At 51.9% G+C, this 22,718-nt stretch overlaps 2 protein-coding genes across 2 annotated transcripts; one reads left to right on the top strand and one right to left on the bottom strand.

Moving 5' to 3' along the window:
* Positions 1 to 5,467: 5,467 nt before the first annotated feature.
* On the top strand, positions 5,468 to 19,692 carry ERCC1 (excision repair cross-complementation group 1). Its single transcript, XM_010852596.1, is given in 11 exon segments — positions 5,468 to 5,540; positions 5,649 to 5,760; positions 7,035 to 7,250; positions 10,715 to 10,754; positions 10,757 to 10,817; positions 11,664 to 11,763; positions 12,755 to 12,831; positions 17,610 to 17,709; positions 18,925 to 18,996; positions 19,227 to 19,295; positions 19,584 to 19,692. Coding segments are annotated over 10 exon segments (882 nt in total). The 5' UTR covers positions 5,468 to 5,540; positions 5,649 to 5,667; the 3' UTR covers positions 19,638 to 19,692.
* On the bottom strand, positions 19,526 to 22,621 carry CD3EAP (CD3e molecule, epsilon associated protein). Its single transcript, XM_010852597.1, has 3 exons — positions 22,052 to 22,621; positions 21,424 to 21,565; positions 19,526 to 21,250 (listed from the first exon to the last, which is right to left on the bottom strand). The coding sequence occupies exons 1-3, from the start codon at positions 22,071 to 22,073 to the stop codon at positions 19,816 to 19,818; spliced, it is 1,599 nt and encodes a 532-aa protein (XP_010850899.1). The 5' UTR covers positions 22,074 to 22,621; the 3' UTR covers positions 19,526 to 19,815.
* Positions 22,622 to 22,718: the final 97 nt, after the last annotated feature.

Here is a 22,718-nt window from a genome sequence, read left to right as displayed (position 1 = left end):
TAGGCCATCTCCTTGTCACTGGGGCCTCAGCTGCTTCATCTGTTAAATAAACTATCGATACCAACATGCATGCTCACTCGCTAAGTCGTGTCCGACTCTTTGCGACCCCCGTGGACTGTAGCCCGCCAGACTCCTCCGTCCATGGGATTTCCCAGGCAAGAATACTGGAGTGGGGTGCCGTTTACTCTTCCAGAAGATCTTCCTCTCCAAGGGACCTTCCCGACTCAGGGATGGAATCCGTGTCTGCTGCGGTTCCTGCACTGGCAAGAGAATTAACACTAGCCCCTAAGAGGAAGGTAATTATGAGGATTTAGCTCATAGTATGCGCTCAATCTACTTTGATAGTTACCTCGTTGATGGTAATATATTAAAAAAATTTTTTTTAATTTATAAAGTCCCTTTTCTTGAGACTGTGTGGTCTCCTCCATCATCTACTTCACATCACGTTTTTTTTAAATCACCTCCAGAGCATAAATGACTGGAACTCTTTTATTTGTGTTTTTTTCTCACCGTCTGTCTCCCATGAAACCATCCGCGCCACAGTACAGGGACCTGGTCTGATGTACTATTAGCTGTGTCTCCAGTTGAGCTTCCCAGGTGGCGCTAGTGATAAAGAACCTGCCTGTCAATGCAGGAGACATAGGAGACAACGGGTTCGATTCCTGGGTGGGGAAGATCCCCTGAAGGCGAGCATGGCAACCCACTCCAGTATTCTTGCCTGGAGAATCCATGGACAGAAGAGCCTGGTGGGCTGGGGTCCATAGGATCGCAAAAAGTCGGACATGACTTAGCACGCACACACGCACGTATCCCCAGTGTCTGTCACATAATAGATGCTTAATATGTAGTTAGTTAGTCAAGGACTGAGTGAACCATGCAGCTCAAGACATGTCTCTGTGGTCTTACTGAATTCTCACAACCTCAGCAGTTACAGATGTGGAAGCAGCGGCTCCAATAGTAAAGTCGCTTGCTGGAGGACCCTGTTTCAGTTCTTTGTTCATTCAAACAATATATGGTTCAGTAGTCCCTTCTGGTTTCTGGGCACTTTGATACAGCAGTGGTCACAACAGCCTCAGTCCCTGCTTGCCCAGGATGTGGTTAAGGATTATATTATTTTTATGACAGACCTGAATATTGCATATACTGTGTGCCAAATACAGATGTAGGCACTTTCCACATACCTCATTCCATCTTCCTAATAGTTCTGCTATTGTTATTCTCATTTTAGAGGTGAGCAAACTGACCTACATGGAGAAACTGAGTTGCTGGTACTAGGTCACACTGCAAGTAAAGAATCCTGGGGAAAATTAAGCACAGAGATGAGCTTGCTTATGACGAAAGATTTATCATCAGTGACCCAGATAGAGGACCAGTATCTCCTTCTTTTTATCTACTTATTTATTTTTGGCTGCACTGGGTCTTCCTTGCTGCCTGTGGGCTTTTCTCTTGCTGCCAGCAGTGGGGGCTGTTTTTCGTCGCAGAGCATGGGCTTCTCACTGCGGTGGCTTCTCTTGTTGTGGAGCATGGGCTCCAGGCGTGTGGGCTCAGTAGTTGTGGTGAGTGGGCTTAGTTGCCTTGTTCTCGGCATGTGGGATTTTCCTAGACCTGGGATCCAACCCTCGTCCCCTGCATCGGCAGGCAGATTCTTAAAAACTGGATCACCAGGGAAGTCTGGACCAGTATCTTCTAACTTAAAATAACTAAGAACCCAGAATTTGAGATTCTATTTGGTCTTCTTTTGGACGAGCCATGCAACATGTGGAAGCGTAGTTCCCCAACCAGGAATTGAACCCATGCCCCTGCATTGGGAGCTCAGCATCTTAACCATCAGGGAAGTTCCTCTAGAATTTGAGGTTCCTTTTGTGAGGGTCAAATAAAGACATTTTCAGATGAACAAGACTCAGAAATTGCCTATCTAGAACGTTATCGGAAAGAGTTAGAAGAGAATGCACTCTAGCAAGAAGCAAATTAATTCAGAAGGAAGAATTGTATAAAAAGTAACAAAATTGTTAAGGGTTGAATTGTGGCCCCCCAAAAGATACGTTGAGTCCTAACCTCCATTACTTCAGAATGTGACTTTATTTGGAAATAAGATTCGATTCCTGGGTCAGGAAGATCTGCTGGAGAAGGGATAGGCTACCCACTTCAGTATTTGTGGACTTCCCTTGTGGCTCAACTGGTAAAGAATCCGCCTGCAGTGGGGGAGACCTGGTTTTGATCCCTGGCTTGGGAAAATGCCCTGGAGAAGGGAAAGGCTACCCACTCCAGTATTACGGCATAGAGAATTCCATGGACTATACAGTCCATGGGGTCGCAAAGAGTTGGACACGACTGAGCTACTTTCACTTTCAAGGTCTTTAGAGACAAATTAAAATGGGGTCATTGGTGCATGCATGCTCAGCCACTCTTTGCAACCCCATGGACTGTAGCTCACCAGGACCCTCTGTCCGTGGGATTTCCTAGGCAAGAATACTGGAGTGGGCTGCCATTTCCTTCTCCAGGGGATCTTCCCAGATCAGGGATGGAACCTGTGTCTCCTGCATTGACAGGCAGATTCTATACCACTGAGCCACCAGGGAAGCCCAGGAAATTATGCATCAATTATAGAAATAAAAATTAATTAGAAAAAATATTTTACAGTAGGCTCCTAACAAAAGGCAAAATCAATGGAGAGATAAAGACAATATGTTCATGGATATCAAAAAAGATGTCAGTCTTCTTGTCATTAATTCATCAGTCCAGTGCAATTCCCATCCCAATCTCAATAGGAGTTTTCAGGGAACTAGCTAGAAAAGCAGCCACTGAAATCCATCTAGAAGAGAAAAGGGACAGGAATGGTAAAGACAGATTTGAAACTGAACAGAGGCGGGAGACTACCCTCATATGATATCAAAACATATCTAAATAAACAGTTTGGCATGGAGGCAAGAAGCAGATTTAGAGATCAATGAAATATAATAGAAATGTCAGAGATCGACCTGTGGATATATGGGAATTTGACAGATGACAACAGTGGAATATAAAAAACCAGGGAAAAGGACTGACTCTCTCTCTCTCTTTTTTTTTTTTTTGGCTGCTTGGCAGTGAGGCTTGTGGTATCTCAGTTCTCCAACCTGGGATGGAACTGGATCCCAGCAATGAAAGTGCCAATTCCTAACCTCTGGACCGCCAGGGAGTTCCCAGAACTGCCTTTTCAAATAAATGTGTTGGGGACTTCCCTGATGGTTCAGTGGCTAAGACTCCACATTCCCAATGTAGGGGGCCCTGGATGGGGAACTAGATCTCACATACCTCAATGAAGATAGAAGAGCCTGAATTATGCAACTAAGACCCAGCACAGCGAAATAAGTTTAAAATAATAAAATAAATGGTACTGGGACAACTGCCTATATCCATCATAAATCCCTACCTTAACACATGTTCAAAAATAAGTCTCATGTGGATTCAACACAGAAAGAAAATCAAAACTAGGAAAGTATTAAAAAAATGATAGCCTATATTTATGACCTTGGGGTATGCATGCCTCAATGCCAAGTCGCTTCAATCGTGTCTGACTGTTTGCAATCCTATGGACAGTAGCCTGCCAGGCTCCTCTGTCCATGGGATTCTCTAGGCAAGAAAACTGGAGTGGGTTGCCATGCCCTCCTCCAGGGGATCTTCCCGACCCAGGGATTGAACCCATGTCTCTTATGTCTCCTGCAATGGTAGGTGGGTTCTTTACCACTAGCATCACCTGGGAAGCTCCCTGGGGTATGGCAAGCCTCTTAAACATACCAAAAGTCAGGATAGACTAGATTGATAAATAGGTGCACATAAACACTAAGAATTTCTGTGTGAGGAACATAAATAGATAAAGTTAAAATATAAAGTACAAACTAGGAGGAAATGTTTGGAATATATGTAAGTGACTAACAGGATTGGAATTCATAAAGCACTCCTGCAAATTAATAGTAATAAAAAAGGAATACAACCCCATTTTAAAAATGGGCAAAGGATATGAGCAACCAATTCACAGAAAACAAAATATTTAAGGGCAATAAACTCACGAAAAAATGTTCTCTTCTTAGTAATCAGAGAGTTACAAGTTGGAACAGTGTGATACGATCTTTCAGGAAATGACTAATACTAACTCATCAACCAGGTCTCTGCTCAGATGTCCCTTCCTCTAGGAAGCTCTTCCTGGCCCTCGGGCTGCATTAGGTGTCCCTGTCCCCACCCTGCTCCCTGGCCCTCTGGGGTCTCCTATCGAGCCCTGCCCACTCTGGGTCGCCTCTGTTGGGGAACAGGTCTGTCTCTCCGAATGCGTTGTGAGCTCCAAGGGAGCAGAGCGGGGCTGTCGTTATCCTTGGTCACCACTGTGTCACTAGAAGTGCCTCGCACAGAGCTGGGAACAGAGGAGGCGCTCTGGGATCATATGTGGAATTGATGAATGAAGGGGGAAATTGAGGCCAAGTCAATGACAGAACTGGGATTCAAACCCAGGTCTGTACAGAGAGAAGGAACCTAGTTTGATACGCTGCCATCTCTTCTCCTTTAAGCCTTGCCCAGAGCCCGGGCACACTAGAGGCGTTCAATGCTGCTGCTGCTGCTAAGTCGCTTCAGTCGTGTCCGACTCTGTGCGACCCCATAGACGGAAGCCCACCAGGCTCCCCCGTCCCTGGGATTCTCCAGGCAAGAACACTGGAGTGGGTTGCCATTTCCTTCTCCAATGCATGAAAGGGAAAAGTGAAAGGGAAGTCGCTCAGTCGTGTCCGACTCTTAGCGACCCCATGGACTGCAGCCCACCAGGCTCCTCTGTCCATGAGATTTTCCAGGCAAGAGTACTGGAGTGTGGTGCCATTGCCTTCTCCGGAGGCGTTCAATAAGGGCACTGAAATCAAACGGCTTGGCAACCCAAGACGCTCAGGGCGAGAGGTCGACAGCTCTCTCCAACCCAAACCTCAGGACCATAGAGAGCTGCAGTCCTCCAGGACCATAGAGAGCTGCGCCAGGACCGCCTCTCTACTCTACTCTTGGGGAACGTCGGGAGCGGGCTACAGGGCTAGAGAGGCCGGAAGTGCGGCGAGCTTGGGGCCGCGCTGGCCGCGCGGGCGGTGGGAAGCCTCTATCTCCCTCCGGTCTTTTCCTCGCGGCCCGGGGGCAAGGAGGTGGGTCCTCCGGGAGCTAAGACATCCGGGCTAGGGCGAGAGGGGTCGGGGTGGAGACTGCCGGCGGCGATTGGCAGCTGCCAGTCAATCGGTACAGAGTCTAAGAGATTGAGGAAGTGGAGCTAGGGGAAGGTATCCAGGTGCGAGCCCTGGGGGCGGGGCGGACGGGGACTGTGGTCGGGCCTGGCAAACGGAAGGTGGGGAACTGTGAGGGCGGGAGAAAAGAAGGTTGGGGCCCTGGAGGGCGTGGCGAATGGAGAGTGTGGACTGGTAAGGGGTGGGGCAAGCTGGAGGTGGTGGCTGGCTGGGGCGGGGCCTTATAGAACTTGGCTCCTCCCCTGGGTGTCTGGAGCTGGACGCTATCGAGCCCTGGAATTTTTTTTGCGGTTGGAGGTGGGGGGCGACTGTGACTGGAGGTGACGGCGGGGGCGGGGGGGCGGGGGTTCCTGCTGGAGAATGCCGATGTCTCTTTGGCTCCCAACACCACGTCTTCATTTTCAGGCCCCAGAAGGAGCTTGCGATGGACGAAGAGGGAGTACACAAGCCCGCTGGCCCACCCACAAGGAAGAAATTCCTCATTCCTACGGACGAGGATGTGGTCCCTCCTCCTGGGGTAGGACTAGGAGATGAGGGAACCGCTGAGAGGCTTGGGGGAGTTGGTTAGGAGGAAGGGGCCTGTAGGACCGCCGTGTGGGTTAGGAAATGTTGGGGCCTGGGTCACCTCGAGAAGACAGTCCTTTGACCTACGCAGGTCTCAGTTTCCCTATCTGTAAAATGTCATAGGAGGGCTAAGGCAGAGTTAGAAAACAGACACCAAGGGGACTAGTTCTGGAATGTTTCACGTGGTCAGCACCTTGGTTCTGCAAAAGCGTGAATTTATTGCTGAACTTTAAGAATTGGAAGGTTTTGTGATTTGAATGGAGAAGGCAATGGCACCCCACTCCAGTACTCTTGCCTGGAAAATCCCATGGACAGAGGAGCCTGGTAGGCTGCAGACCATGGGGTCGTGAAGAGTCGGACACGACTGAGAGACTTCACTTTCACTTTTCCCTTTCATGCATTGGAGAAGGAAATGGCAACCCACTCCAGTGTTCTTGCCTGGAGAATCCCAGGGACGGGGGAGCCTGGTGGGCCGCCATCTGTGGGGTCGCACAGAGTCAGACACGACTGAAGCGACTTAGTAGCAGCAGCAGCAGCGATTTTGAAATAAGTCTGCACATCTCACATCTTCTGGTAAAAAGGATCTGGCAGCACGGAATTCTCAACCCCACAGGAACACAATTGGCTGGTGCTAAGTACTGGCTGCCACCTATGTGCTATGAAGAAAAAGAAAGTAAGCTAAGGATATACAGTGTGATGGGAAGGGAGAGCTCCTTTAGATAGAACAGTTAAGGGAGGGCTTCTAGGCGGAGATGATGCCTTTGGTGAGATGTAAAAGAGGTGAGGGAGCCAGCTCTGTGATATGGGGCAGAAGGAAACAGCCAGTGCAGAGGCCCTGAGGTGAGAGAGAACCTGATGCATTTTAGGGCAGCAAGAAGGCCGGTGGGGCTGGAGTAGACAAAACCAGGGGGAGGAGATAGAAAGGAAGATCTCTAAGGTGGAGGGGCAGGGACAGCTCTTTAAAGGTCTGGAGGGCTGTGGTGACAGCTTCGGCTTTTACTCTAAGGCAAGAGCCATCTCAGGGCTCTGAGCAGAGGAGGGGCATGGTGTGACTCAGTGTGGGGAGCAGACGAGGGGCTAAGGGCCAGTGAGGGAACTGGTGAGGAAGTGACCGCAGTGGCAGAGGGAGAGAAGACGGTGGCTGGGACCAGGGTGGCAGTGGCCGAGGAGGTAGGAAGAAGTGGCTGGATTCAGACTTCAGGTGCCCTCTCACATCTCTTCCCACAGGCCAAGCCTTTATTCAGATCTACACGGAGCCTGCCCACCGTGGAGACCTCACCCCCGCCAGGCCCTCAGACCTACGCTGAGTATGCCCTCTCTGGACCTCCAGGCGGGGCTGAAGCCACACGCCCGGTGGGGCCAGAACCCCTGGCAGGAGAGACCCCCAATCAGGCCCCCAAACCAGGAGCAAAATCCAATAGCATCATTGTGAGCCCCCGGCAGGTGAGGACGGGAATGGAGAAGTGGGACTTTGGACTTTCTGGTGGGAAATGCATTTTTAAGGAGGGCTTTCTGGTTGGCAAGGAAGGTCTGAGTTCCACCTGTTATGCTCTCAGTAGCACCATTCATCCATTCAGCTAGTGTGTGTGGGTTGAGGATGCCCCATGTCCTAGTCCTTTCGGGCTGTTCTAACAAAAATGCCATAGACTAGTAGCTTAAAGAGCGAACATTTATTTCTCACAGTTCTGGAGGCTGGGAAGTCCAAGATCAGGGGGCTGGCAGGTTCCATGTCTAGTGAGGACCTGCTTCCTGGTTCATAGCCAGCTGTCTTCTCACTATGTCCTCACAGCTTCAGAAGGGGCGAGGAGCTCCTGTAGTCTCTTTTATAGAGACACTAATCCCATTCATGACACTTCGCCTCCATGACCTTATTACCAGCCTTTACCTCCTAATAAAGAATCTGCCTGCAATGCAGGAGCCGCAGGTTCGATCCCTAGCTTAGGAAGATCCCCTGGAGGAGCGCATGGCAATCCACTCTAGTATTCTTGCCTGGAGAATCCTATGGACAGAGGAGCCTGGAGGGCTACAGCTCTTGGGGTCGCACAGAGTTGGACACGACTGAAGTGACACAGCACACAGCACATACCGTCACACTGGGGGTTAGAATTTGGCCTATGAATTTTGGGGAGACACAGACATTCAGTCCATAATGCCCCAACTCTTTTTTTAAAAACGATATTTATATACTTATTTATTTGGCTGCACCAGGTCTTAGTTGCAGCAGGTGGGATCTGGTTCCCTGAGCAGAGGTGGAACCCAGGCCCCCTGCATTAGGAGCTCAGAATCTTAAACCCTGGATCACCAGGAGAGTCCTGCCCCAACTGTTGTGGTTGGGGCTGTAAGTGTATTCATGCAGCTCGATCTCCTGCCCCCAGTTTTGTCCATTTATTCAAAAACTCCTGAACACAGGCCCAAAGTTTGAATCCCGCTCTGCCGCACTGTAGCTGTGTCTTGGGCAGGTGACCTAGCCCCTCTGAGCCACTTATAATCCTCATAGGTGGTCAGAGTTTACCTGCTGCTGCTCTAGGCTCTGGGGACAGGAGACAAAGTCTCTGTCATTGATGGGGCTGGCATTTTGGAGGGAGAGAGTACATGATGATAATAGTAAGATCCAAGAACATGAAACGATGCTCAAAATTGTGAGCCATGGGGGAAATACGAGCCAAAACCACAATGAGATACCACTTCATACCCACGGGGATGGCTCGAATCAAAAGCATAGACAATACTGAGGGCGGGGAGGACCTGGAATCCTCGTACACTGCTGGTGGGAATATGAAACGGTGCGGCCACTTTGGAAAACAGTCTGGCAGTTCCTTGGATGTTTAAACATAGAGTTACCATATGGCCCAGAAATTCCATCTCTAGGATATACCATACATTTGGGTTTTATATTCTAGGTATATACTGGGTATATACATTTGAGTTTATACTTTGCATTGATTGTGAAAATGCTGCTGTGAACATTTAGGTACCACTGTTTGTGTGGACATGTTTCTAGTTCTCTTGGGTATTTATCTATGTGTAGATTGGCTGGGTCATGTGGCAACGCTGTGCTTAACTTTCTCAGGCACCCCCAAACTGTCTTCTAAAAGACTGCACCACTTTACGTTCCCATCCAGCCGTGGATGAAGGTTGCATCTCTGCCATATCCTCCCCACTTGTCATTGTTGGTCTTTTGGATTTTGGCCATTCTAGAAGGGTGTGAAGTGGACAGAACAATCCTTTAAAAATTAAAGTCAGATCCTGCCTCTCCCTTACCCAAAGCCCTTCCATGGCTCCTGGTGTCTCAGGTCGAGATGCCCCAGGGCTGCAGACCCTTCCCACCCCAACTTCTCTGACCACACACCACCACCGCGCTCCCCCCACAAGAGCAGATCCACACCCTCATTCGAGCCAAATTCCACTTCACTTGGTGATTACATGTTCATCCTCCAGGAACTTTTTTGGAGGGCAGCGTGCTGGGTCTTTGTTGCTGCACACAGGCGTTCTCTAGTTGTGGGAAGTGGGGGCTACTCTCTAGTTGTGATCCGTGGGCTTCTCATTGCGGTGGCCTCTCTCGTTGCAGAGCGCAGGCTCTAGAGTGCATGGGCTCAGGAGCTGTGGTTCCCAGGCTCTAGAGCGCAGGCTCTAGAGTGCATGGGCTCAGGAGCTGTGGTTCCCAGGCTCTAGAGCACAGGCTCTAGAGTGCATGGGCTCAGGAGCTGTGGTTCCCAGGCTCTAGAGCGCAGGCTTGATCGTTGTGGTCATTGTGGTGCAGGCGCTTAGTTGCTCCACAGCATATGGAATCTTCCCAGACCAGGGATTGAACTCGCATCTCCTGCATTGGCAAGAGGATTCTTTACCACTAAGCTTCCAGGGAAATCCTCCAAGATACCTTTGTTTAATGTCTGTGTCCCCCACAGGGGCCGGGATCTGTGTCCTCTTGGTCAGACTTAGACACAAAGTGGGTTCTCAGATACCTATAAATAGATCAGCGCTTGACTTGCTCAGAGTATTTCCGCCTTGGGTAGAGTGTGAGGTAGAGAGTAGAGTGTAAGGGGGTGTTTAGAGGGAGGCGTCTGCTCAGCAGACGCCAGGGGTCTAACCCTGTGGAGGGTCACAGGCACAGTGAGGAGCTTCCTCCTGAGGGCAGTAGGGATCCAGAGCAGGGCTTAGAGCAGGGGAAGGGCAGGTTTGTGCTTTAGGAGGAGCTGTCTAGCTCCGGTTGGGAGGGTAGCCAGGAGGGGCAGGGGACCAGGAGGAGGTAGGGTGGAAGCCGTGGCACTGGAAGGGGAAGCATTTCTGGGGGATGCGTAGAAGCTAGATGTCCCACTTGGGGGAGGGGAGGGAGAGGGAAGCCCTGGGTTTCTGGATGGTGGGGTCATTCCTGAGTTGGGGCTGGGAGGGGTAGCAGGTATGGAGGCCAGTGAGGTAGACACTTGGGGACAGGTGTCCAGTGGGAGAGAAGACTGAGCCCGAGGGAGATCCAGGGACCCTTAGGTTAAGACCGAGGGCTAGGGAAGGCTTCCCTGGTGGGTCAGTGGTAAGGAATCCACCTGCCAATGCAGGAGACGTGAGTTCCATCCCTGAGTCAGGAAGGTCCCCTGGAGAAGGAATTGGCCACCCACTCCAGTATTCTTGCCTGGGAAATCCACCAGAGAAGCCTGTCGGTCTACGACTGAAGCGACTAAAGAACAGGGCCCGGGAGGAGGGGCCTAGGTCAGAGCCCCAGCACCAAGAACATTCCAGGCTGAGGGGGGCGGGTCTGAGGAGAGGAGGAGAGTGGAGCTGGAGAAGCCCCAGGTACAAAGCAGGAGGAAGGTGGGGAGGGGCGGAACGGAGGCAGGAGGAGGGCCCTGGGGTGGCGGTGGGTGTGGTGGTCCCAGGGACCCCCTGCTAATGGCTTCGCTCCTCCGTCCACCCAGAGGGGCAACCCGGTGCTGAGGTTTGTGCGCAACGTGCCCTGGGATTCGGGGATGTGCTACCTGACTACGTGCTGGGCCAGAGCACCTGTGCCCTCTTCCTCAGGTGAGCGCTGGGGCTGCCCACCCTCCAGACGGCCTGGGAGGGGGGTGCTCCGGGTGTTCTGGGCTGTCGAGGGGAGGAGACCCCCGGGCACGGCCCTGTCACCTCTGGGCCTCGGTGTGACCCTGTGGAGGAGGCAGAGATCTTGGCCCGTAAGTGCCCAGCACAAGAGCGGAGGTCCCAGGTCCAAGGGAGGAGGGGCCCGGGCCGGAACTCCTGCCTGTGAGGGAGGAGGGGGCCTCATGCCACAGACCCTCAGAACTGGAGCCAAGGTTTCGGTAACCTTCACCAATTAAAGACTCCTGGGGGCCTTTCTTCAGACAGAGCCAGACAGGGGAAGTGAAACTTGTTAAGTTCCTGTCCTCCCTGTGGGGTATGGAGCTGGCGGCTGCTGGGCAGAGACGCCCCTTTGTTCCTGGGTGGCAAAGCTGTCCCACCCCTCCCCGACAGCACCCTCAGAGGCCAAAGCAGGCAGTCCCGGGGGCAGGTAGGTGGGCCCTGCTTCCCCAGACCAGCTGTGCAGCACCCCGCGACCCTAACCCCCTGGGAACGAGCGCTCTCTAGGGTCTCTGTGCTCTGCCTGAAACCCGAGGTCTTCTCTTCCTTGGTGAAGAGTCCGGGGGTCCACCCTTCAAGGGAGCCAGAGTCAGGTAGCTCTCACTGCCAGGCCCCCTGTGCTCCCTTCTTGAGGGGTGACCTTGGGCAAGACACTTAACCTCTCTGAGCCTCAGACCCTGGCAAGCCTGTCTGCCTCAGTCTCCAAGCCCTTCAGCCAGAGGGAAGAAGGAGGGCTTCTGGGGTGTCTCAGCCAGAGACTTCCCAACGCCTCTCTCTCTCCCCACCCCCCAGCCTCCGCTACCACAACCTCCACCCAGACTACATCCACCAGCGGCTGCAGAGCCTGGGGAAGAGCTACGCCCTGCGAGTCCTGCTTGTCCAGGTGGATGTGGTAAGCAGGGGTCACTCCCCCGGGCCTCAGTGTCCCCATCTGTGAAATGGGGAGCCTTGGGCCTCCTGGTTGACAGGTGGGTGTTGAGTCCTTTCCAAGGAGGAATGCAAGTCGCAACCTGAGTGGGAGTTTCTTGCATCTGAGCTGCAACCTGTGTTAGCAAGGAGATGGGATGCTCAGATTACCCATCCTTCTTCTGCACACACCACCCTGCCTTCAGCCAGGCCCAGCCCTCTGCCACCTAAATATTTCTTCAACCTGTTTCTGTCTGTCCTCGCAGCCCTGCCCTGATCCAGGCTCTTGCTTCTCCTGCCTGGGTCTCTGCCCCAGCCTCTTCTCATCTCGTGGCCTCCAGCTTAGCCCCTTTGCAAGCAGAGGGCTCTTCAAGCACACAGACCCGCGGTCCAAACTCCCCACAGCCCCTCAGTGCCCTGTGTGAAGCCCTGCATGACCCAATCCCTGCCCTACTCTCACAGCTCATCTCTCAGCTTCCAACGATCACCTTGCATTTCACATCTTCTATCCCATAGCAGTGAATTTTATTTCTTCAAGCCCTCTCTCCCTTCCCTTCATTTGCACACACTGTCCCCTGTCTGAAATTCCCTTTTCTGCTGTCCTTTGTTACCCTCACTCCTCATCCTCCTTCAGGTCCCAGCTCAGATGTTCCCTCCTCCAGGAAGCTCTCCCTGATCCCCTAGGTACAACAGATGCTCCTCTGGTTTCTCCACCTCAGCCCTGGGCACTCTGGGTCATCACTGTCTAGGAATGGGTCTGTCCTTTGCATTAGACTGTGAGTCCCCAGAAGACAGAGTCAGGGCTGGCCTGGTCACTGCTGGGTCCTGAGACTGCCCTGCCCGGGTCAGGCACCCCATCGGAGAATAGGAAGTGTCAGTTGAGTGAAAGGCTCTTGGCTTCCTAAGGTGCTCAGCTTTTAAGACTCTTTAACTCCTTGCTTTCTCCCATACTCCTCTTTCTGGTTTTCTTCTCTCAGAAAGATCCTCAGCAGGCCCTCAAGGAGCTGGCTAAGATGTGCATCCTGGCCGACTGCACCCTGATCCTTGCCTGGAGGTGAGATGGAGGCTCCCCCTCAGGTCAGGCTCCATCCCAAGAGTTCTTCCCCCTTCCACCCCCAGACCTTCCTTCTTCCTCCCAGGAATGCCCTGTGTGAGCCTGGTCCAGGCACTGCCTCTCTGGGCGTCAATTTCTTTTTAAGATATTTTAGTTATTATTTATTTATTTATTTTTGGCCGTGCCGGGTCTTTGTTGCTGCACGTGGGCTTTCTCTACTTGCAGCGATGGAGCGAGCAGGGGCGGCTCGCTGGTTGTGGTGCGTGGGCCTCTCACTGCGGTGGCTTCTCTTGCTGTGGAGCACGGGCTTTAGAGCTCGTGGGCTCAGTAGTTGTGGCACATGGGCTTAGTCGCCCTGAGACATGTGAGATCTTCATTCCCCGACCAGGTATCAAATCCGTGGCCCCTTCATTGGCGGGCAGATTCTTAACCACTGGACCACCAGGAGAGTCCCTGGGCTTCAATTTCTTTATCTATAAGCCAGGGTCTTAATATCTTTCTTACAGGGTTGTAGGCACAAAAGAAGGTGACATAGAGGAAATTCCCAGGACCACGCTAGGCACTTATGAGTTAGACGTAAAACCTGGCTGAATAATTAATTCCCAGTCTAGGTTCATAAAGACCATTTTGATTGGTTCTCCACAGGAAAAAGAGATCCCTTCCTCACACCATAATCAGAACAAAGTCTTGATGATTATAGACATAAAAAGAAAAACTACAGTGAACGTATAAGAAATCATATATATATATGGCTTCCCTGGTAGCTCAGCTGGTAAAGAATCCCCCTGCAGGAGACCCTGGTTCGATCCCTGGGTTGGGAAGATCCCCTGGAGAAGGGAACAGCTACCCACTCCAGTGTTCTGGCCTGGAGAATCCCATGGACTGTATACAGTTCATGCAGTCACCAACAGTTGGACATGTCTGAGTTTGACTTTCATCTCTATCTATCTATATGATGTTCTTGTGCTGGGAAAGGTTTTCAAAGCAAGACTCAAAACCCAGAAGCCATAAAGGAAAAGGCTGATGTGAGAAAATTAAAATTTTAAACTGCTGGATAGTAAGAGATACTCTAGACAAAGTTAAAAGATAAGCGACACACTGAGAGGAAATACTTGCTGTCTATGACACAAAGACGTAAGACCCCTAATTTACTTTTCTTTTGAAAGGAACCTTTATTTATGTGTTTGCTTTTGGCTGTGCTGGGTCTTCGTTGCTGTCTGCAGGCTTTGTCTAGTTGCGGCGAGCGCAGGCTCCAGGTGCTCCAGCTTCAGTAGCCGTGGCTCACAGGCCCTTCAGTCATTGTATTTCCTGGGCTCTGGAGTTCGGGCTCAGTAGTTGTGGTACACCGGCTTAGTTGCTCTGAGGCATGTGGAATCTTCCTGGACCAGGGATCGAACCTGTGTCCCCTGCATTGGCAGATGGATTCTTATCCACTGCGCCACCAGGGAAGTCCTAAGATCCCTAATTTGTATGTTTACATATAAGTGTTATATTTATACAGTTCAAAAAATTTACATGTTTATATTCACAGGAATGTATTTAAACATGTATTATGTATTTATATATAGAAAGGACCTCCTACAAATCAGTAAGAAAAATAGCCCAGGAGCTCCCTGGTTGCCTAGTGGTGAGGGGATCCTGGGCTTTCACTGCCGTGGCCTGGGTTCAATCCCTGGCTGAGGAACCGAAATCCTGCAAGCCATGCAGTGCTGCCAAAAAAAAAAAAGCCTGAAGTCTAAAGCAAGTTGTCAAGAAGCTATGAAAAAACTGTCAGCCATACAGTTTGTCAGGAAATGTCAATTTTCAAAGAACAAGGTGTTATTTTTCATCCATTAATTTGGTGAAAACGTCAAGAAATAGGCACCTGCATGTTTGGTTAGCAGGAGACTTGACTGGTGATTAAAGCAGAAAATAGTCATACTTTTTAACGCAGGTCTTCCTCCTGTGAGTCTCCTTCACTCCTCAGGTTTAGCTCAGTTCTGACACTCTCTTGGAGATAAGGTTGTATCCTCCAGGTTAATGGCTCACAGAGCTACCCATCCCACACACGCTGCAGGCGCCAGTCGCAAGCCCAGGGAATCACCTGTGCTCTGAACAGCAGCTGCAGGTCAAGACCTCCAATGACCCTTCCTCAGGTTTGATTATTTTGCTAGCACAGTTCTCAGGACTCAGGGAAACACTTATATTTACTAGTTCATTACAGGATACACTCAAGGATACAAACAGGTACACAGGGCAAGGTCTGCGAGGGTCCTGAGCACAGCAGCTTCTGTCCCAGGGAGCTGGGTGTGTGTCACCCTCCTGGCGTGGATGTGCTTGCCAGCCTGAAACTCCCTAAATCCCAGGGTTAGTGTTGAGATTCTATGGCGGCTTCTCACATAGGCATGGTCACTTATTAACTCCATTTCCAGCCCCTCTCCCCTCTAGAGGATTGGGGGTGGGGTGGGAAATTCCAAGCTTCTAATCCTGGCTTGGACTTTCCAGATACCAGCCCCCCATCTAGGAGCCACCCAGGGTCACCTCTGTGGAACGGAAGAAGCCCTTGGTGATCTTATCACTTGGGAATTTACAGGGGTTTGGAGCTCTGTGTCAGACACAGGGACAGAAACCAGTATATATTTTCTGTTAGCTCGAAGAAGCCTTTTCAGACTGGCTTCTTTAAGGTTTCTCCATGTCTTTTTTTTTTTTATTCATTTGGCTGCATGGGGTCTTAGTTGTGGCATGCAGGTTCTTTTAGCTGAAGCATGGGGGATAGTTAGTTCAGGATGCAAACTCTTAGTTGCATGTGAGCTCTAGTTCCCTGATCAGGGATTGAACCTGGGGCCCCTGCATTGGGAGCGTGGAGCCTTAGCCACTGGACCACCAGGGAAGTTCCCCTCCACGTCTTTTCACATCCTGGTAGTTCATTTGCTATCACTTTACTACTCACTGTCTGAATCCACATTCTTTTCCAGCTGTGTAGTATTCTGCCTGTAGCCCCTTGTTGGCGGACACTTGGCTGACTCCCAGGGTTTTGCTGTTACAGCAACCCTCCCACTACTGCCCCCAACCCCAGGGATGGGCTTTGAGGTCAAAGGGTACATGTATTTGTCATTCTGTGTCCTCTCTAGGGCTGTGTCACCGCTATACTTTTTGACTACTCAGAAAAATGTGCTTACGTATTATATATTAAAACAGAAGCAAGTATGAAAAATTGCTCTCTCTTTGCTGTGGGAGGTAGCACAGTGGCGTATGGGGAGCCCGGCGGTGTGATCTTGGGCAAGTGACTCAACCCCACTCGTCTGTTTCCCCCTCCATTGTCACGGATTGAAAATAACTGCCTTACAAGATCTCTCAAGAGAGCCCAGAAGCTTCTGAAGATAAAGGGCTTTGAACGGTGTCTGGAATGTGGCTAGGCCCCCACACGGGGAGTATTTCCCATGTCTGTATATCCAAACTGGGGAATATTTTGGACCCATTAAGTAAATGGGGTCGAGGGACTTTCCTAGTGCTTCAGTGGCTGAGACTCCGTGTTCCCAAGGCAGGGGGCCTGGGTTCGAACCCTGAACTACTCAGGGAACTAAATACCACATGCTGCAACTGAAGATCCTACCTGCTGCAACTAAGACCTGCCACAGACAAATAAAGACACAAATATTTTTAAAAAAGTAAATGGGGTCGAGCTCTGTCTTCCGATGTGGAAGAGTGTCCTCATTGTACTGGGGAACAAAAGTGAAATTGAGGAAGTGGATACAGCATGTCCTGGACACATGATTAAGAACAATAACAGTCCCCTCTGCGACTAGAGCAAAAGCAACAAAGCCCACAGAAAGACAGAATTTTAAAAATGAGTATTCTTTTGAGAATATAAATCAGTGTTTAATCAACAAACATTGTCCTCTAGCTAGACTTTGAAGGCTAAGAAAATGCCTCAAGACAAACATTTGAGGAAAAAGGCCAGCTTTTTCCTGGTGTGAATAAACTTGGGTTCCTCTGTTCCGCACACAGACAGGCCCGTTTAGTGATTTATTGTTTCAGCTACTTTGGAGACAGTTAATTACATGTCAGAAAAACCCAGTGCCTAATGGAAACATGAATGGTGACTGTGAGGTTAGTTGCAGCAGTCAGCTTCTAGAACTTTCCTCTTGAAGGTGTGCTGCATATAAAACCTCCCTCCCAGAATAGCTAACATTTCTTAAATAGGCTTCTAAGCACCAGGCATGGCGCTTAAGTGTGTGGACTTGTTTAATTGTCATTAGCATCCACCCCTCTTCCCTAGTGGCTCAGTTGGTAGAGAATATGCCTGCAATGCAGGAGACTGGGGTTCAATCTCTGGGTCGGGAAGATTCCCTGGAGAAGGATATGGCAAACCACTCCAGTATTCTTGCCTGGAGAATCCCATGGACAGAGGAGCCTCACGGGCTACAGTCCATAGGGTTGGAGAGAGTCGGACATGACTGAGTGACTAACACTTAGAACTTAGCATCCACCCCACTTGACAGGTGAGGCAACCAGGGCCCACAGAGAGGAAAATTGTTGGCCCAGGGTAACTCAGGTGGGAAGTGGGGCCTGAACCCCACTGGTCAGGCTCCCAAGCTATGGCCCTTAGCCATAAGTCTTAGAAAAGACCTGTCAAGATGTGCCCGCCCAGCAGGGGTTACCGCCAGGGGACATTTAGGCAAGGTTGAGAGCATTCATTTCTCTATATTAAAAGTTTGGAATTCTAGCATCAGCAAATGAAATTAATGTAAAACATGACCCTCCTGCCCTCTTCCCCTGACCCGAATGTCTCACCCCAGCCCCGAGGAGGCCGGGCGGTACCTGGAGACATACAAGGCCTACGAGCAGAAGCCGGCCGATCTCCTGATGGAGAAGCTGGAGCAGGACTTCGTTTCCCGGGTGAGGCACCCTCCCCTCCCTGCCTGGGCCTTCCCCCAGCTCCTTTGGGGGTCTGAGCTGCAGTCCTGATCTCAAGTCACACCTCTCCCCCCTCAAACCCACCCTCAGCTTCCAGTCACTTCTGCCCCAACAGCAGCTAGCAGGGTCTTCCTAAGCCTGCTTTCTTCAGCTCAAAACCCTTGAGTGGGGACTTCCCTGCTGGTCCAGTGGCTAAGCCTCCGAGCTCCCAATACAGGGGGCCTGGGTTCGATCCCTGGTTGGGGAACTAGATCCCACATGCCACAACTGAGTTTGAGAGCCACAACTAAACCTCCTGCATGCCACAACTAATGCTTGGCATAGCCAAATAAATAAATATTAAACAAACACCAAACCCCTCCGATGGCTCCCCAGTGCCCTCTCCACACTCTCCAAGGTGCTGCCTGTTGGACCCGGCAGCCCCACCTACCCCCTACCTCCTCATTCTGTCACTTCTGTGTCCATTCCTGTTCTTCTGTTGATTAGTTGCCTGATCTGGTCTTTCCCCTATCTCAGCTCCAATCTTCCTTCTCCAGGAAGTCTTCCGGGATCCCCAGGTCAGGTCAAGTGCCCCCGCTGGGCTCCCTCAGCCCTGCCCATCTGGGTCACTGTGTCTGGAACTGATCTCCCTCTCACAGTGGACTAGGAGCTCCAGGAGGGCAGGGCTGGGGCTGTCTCGGACCTGTCGTGTCCCCAGCACCACCAAACATTCAGGGAGTGCTCAGAGAATATTTGCTGACTGAACTGAACTGGGCCTCCAATGATAGCGTAATGGAGGGTGCCCCCAGCCACGCTTGTGCAGGGTGTTGTGAGAACCCCCATTTTTTGAAAATGTTAGCCCAGAGAGGTCAGTTCCTATGCCCAGGGTCTCACAGGGAGAAGGCAGTGGGGCCTGGTTTTGAACTTGGGTCCAACTTCAGAGCCTACAGTCTTCCCCGGGGCAGAACCAGCTCAAGATAAATGACTTTTATCTTCTCATCCCATGACCAGAACCCTCTCAGCTAGTTGGGGATCACTCTGAGATGACCTTTTAATCATCAAAACACATAATCAAAAAACACACCCCCAAAGCATTACTGAGCGCTTCCTGCATGCAGAGCAGCCTAGGGACACAGCAGTGACCCAGTGGCGCCCTCACAGGCTCAGTCTTGTTTTCCTTTCTTCTCCCACCTCTGACCCCGTCTCCTTTCCCTCCAGGTGACTGAATGTCTGACCACCGTCAAGTCAGTCAACAAAACGGACAGTCAGACCCTCCTGACTACTTTTGGGGTGAGGAACAATTCCCTTGTGCCGATTGACATTTCTACCTGCTTTGCTTTTCAAGGAAGCTGCCCACCTATTTCCTTCTACCTCCCAGTGCCCCCTCCCCATCTTCCTGCCTTCCCCGGCCCCTGCAGGATCTCCCTGCCCTCCAGGAATATTGTACACCCACCGAGCAGCTGCGGGCAGGGGAGGTTTTGGGTTTATTTCCCCTGACCACTCGCTTCTACCTTCCTCAGTCTCTGGAACAGCTCATAGCTGCATCCCGGGAAGATCTGTCCTTGTGCCCAGGTCTGGGACCCCAGAAGGTAAGAGCCTGGGGAAATGGGCTTGAGGGGCTAAGGGCAGGAGGGAGCCCCAAAGAAATGGGACTGCAGATTCCAAAGTTCTGAGGTTTCAGAAGGCCCAGAGAGGGTGGGAACCAGCCCAACCTCACACAGCCAGTCTGGGATAGAATCTAGATCTGACTACTTCTCTGCTCGCCCCCACAATGTCCCCTCCAACTGAGGAGAAAAAGAACCAGAAGCCCACTCCAATGTATCAAACAAATGGCTCATTTAATGACAGGTTCCTTTTCTTTCTTCCCCCCTCTCCAGGCCCGAAGGCTGTTTGATGTCTTCCACGAGCCTTTCTTGAAAGTGCCCCACTGACCCCAGATGCCAAGGAGGTCCTCGGTGTAATAATAAAGCACTTTTTTCTGGCCCAGCTCTGGCTGGTGTGCTGGTGTGGTCAGTGGGAGGGGGGGGTTCTCTGCTCTCGCTTTCTGATGGCCCAGGTGGCCACCTTCAGCTTGTCTGAGTTGCAGTCATCGGTTTCCCCGGTGGACACTTACATGGGATCCTGCTGCGGCTTCTTCTTCCGCTTCCTCTCCTGTCCCTTGGGAGCCACCTGCCCAGACTCGGGATTCAGCGGGGGCTCTGGCATCTCCTCCTGGGGTGCTGTCTCGGGCACCTGGCTTTTTTGGCCCTGCTTTTTCCTCTTCTTAGTGGATGCTGGATCTGCCCTAGCCTCAGGCTGCCCCTCATCTGGCAGCTCAGGCTCCATCATCTCACCTTGGGGGTTAGTCATCTCAGTCCCAGGCTCTGTCGCTAGATGCCCTCTTTCCTTCTTCTTCTTCTTGGTGGATGCTAGAGCTGCCTGAGGCTCAGCAGCACCTGGCAGCTCGGGCTCCATCCCCTCTGCCTGTGGCTCCACCACCTCTGTCCCTGGCTGCATCATCACATTTTGCTGTTTTTCTTTCTTCCTTCTCTTTTTGGGGGATCCCAGAGCTGCCTCAGACTGTGCCTGCACATCAGGTGGCAGGTCAGGCTCCATCACCTCCCCTGTGAGCTCCAGAGGCTTCACCTCTGGCTCCGTCACCTCCATCCCTGGCTCCCTCATTCCTTTGTACCTCTTTTCCTTTTTCTTCTTCTTTGAGGACGGCAGTGGGATGGCTTCCTCCTGTGGCTCCGTCTTTACCTGCAGCTGAGACTCCACTGTCATCCCCTCCACCGGCTCCATCTCTCCTGGCTCCTTCTGCTTCTTCCTCTTCTTTCTGGGGGACAGGACTGTCTCTTCCAGAGGCTCCCTTTTAACCCTGAATTCTAGCTCCTCCACCGTCTTTTCTTTGGATTCTGGCATCCCTGTTTCTGGCTTGACCATTTCTACAGACTCTTTGGGCTTCTTTTTCCTCTTCCTGGTGGTGGATGGGGACAGTGTTCCTGGAGGCTCCAGCATCTCAGCAATGGGCTCTGTTGCCAGTGGCTCTGTCGCCTCCAGTTCTTTCAGCTGGTGCTTTTTTTCCTTCTTCCCCACATCCAGCTCCAGGGACCCCAAAGCTGTGTCCACCTCCAGGGCCCCATGCTCATTCACTGCCTCCTGAGGAACTGAGGCTTCTGGCAAGTGTCTCTTCTTTTTCCTCTTCCCTGAAGCCAGGGACTTCAAGGCCAAGACGGACCCAGGCCCTGTGACTGGCGGGCTGCCTCCGAAGGCACAGAACCGAGGCCTCAGGCCAGGGGGGATCTGTGGTGGGGGACTTGCAGGAATGGACTGCAGTAGAGTCCCTGTCAGGGATTCCTGGGGACCCTCAAAGATCCTCAGGCTGCCCTGGGGTGCCAGGGCACAGGTGAGTCCCCCTCCTGCCTCTGCTGAGGGGGCCAGCAGGGTTGCTTCTCCTCCAGCTCTGGGGCCACTGCTGCTGAGAACCCTGTAGCGGTGCCGCTTGCCTGCCAACTTGCCCTTCACAATCTGGGAGCCAGAGAGAGGCACGAGTCGTCCATTGAGGCTAAAAGTTGAAAAGAGGAGGGCAGAAGCTTGATCAGATTCTTTTGGTGGGACAGGGGACAGCAGTTGAGATGCAGCATTTCTGGGTTCCCCAAGAAAGCCCCTTTAAGTACCCCACCTCGTTCAGCCACTGGGGTGAGAAATGTTCCCCGGAGTTGGTGTGGGACCTCTTACCAGTCTGGGGCGAAGTCCACAGGGGCCTGGATGAGCCACAGCTCTGTATCTGGGCCGGTCAATGCCTCCAAAGAGAAACGACTGTGTTCTGAGGCTGGGGGCGTCGCAGTAAAGTTGGGGGGACAAGAAAACCGAGCAGCACCTGCAGAAGGGGAAATGGTCATTTGTGCTGATCCAGTCCCCCAGGGCACGCCTATCGGTCCATTGGTCTCAACTTCTTGAGAGCCCCAATCCTCTTACCACGCCTTCCCTCTCTCCTGTCTGTTCCCCAGAGGCGCGCCTATATCCGCCATCCCAATCTTAGTTCTCCCCACCAGTATACCCCAACCCCCCGACCCTCAAATATCCTCTATCTGAATGCCTCCCCGTCCCCACCATCCCCCGGGGGATACACTCTACGCTTGGTCAGATTCTTTTGGTGAGACGGGGGTAGTAGCTGAGAAGAGGCATTTCTGGTTTCCTCAGGAAAACCCTTCTAGATTTCCCCCAGGTTTAGCCACTGGAGAGAGAAGCATGGTCCGGTCTCAGAGGAAGTCTCTTTTTTTACGTCCGAATGCTCTAGGGCGCCCCTTTCTCTTCCCGCCAGCCAACTCTCTGCACCCTGTAGGCCTGCCGTGAAGCAACTTACTGCCGGACGGGGTTCCCGCCATCCCTGGACCCGTGCCTCACTTAGACCAAGCAACCCAGGCCCCGCCGCCGACCACGTGAAACCAGAGGTGGGGCCTCGTCTGTGAGCGTTCATGTGGCACGGGAGCGCGGGAGGTGTCGCTCGGAGCCCGCTCTCTCTGTAAGCATAACTAGGGGGAACTTCCACTTGTGCACGGCCGAGGAGCGAGAAAAATCATCTTTTACTGAAAGTCTACTCCAAAAAGCAGCTGATTCGCTGTCTGGGGCGTGGGGAGGAATTAGAGCCGCACAAGGTCCCGGCGGGAATCCCCACAGTATTTCAGAAATGATTTGGTCCAACGTTGCCTTAAAGGGGCCGCCACATTCATAGGCCCTAACTCTTAAAGAGACAGGAAGATCGAGTGGTCTGAAATCCTTAAAGAGACCGGTAAGGGTCCAGGTGTGCAGGACTGTGGTTTTAGTGTTACAAAGCCTTTTAGGAGGCCCAGATGCCTCAGAAGTTCAGAACTTGACTGGGAGAGGTGGGAAAGCCGAGGAATGAGGGCTTTTAACTACCAGACAGGGGCGGGCTTTCGGGGCTCCAGGGGAGCGGGAAATACAGGGGGAGGAGCCTGTGGATCCCGGGGAGGAGCCTCCGGGCTCCCGAGCTGGACACGCGTGGCGGCGGG

Source organism: Bison bison, unplaced genomic scaffold (assembly GCF_000754665.1).
Source record: "Bison bison bison isolate TAMUID 2011002044 unplaced genomic scaffold, Bison_UMD1.0 scf7180017864313, whole genome shotgun sequence".
NCBI classification, from domain to species: Eukaryota; Metazoa; Chordata; class Mammalia; order Artiodactyla; family Bovidae; genus Bison; species Bison bison.
Note: the sequence above shows the minus strand (reverse complement) of the source record. Positions and strands in the feature narration are given on the sequence as shown.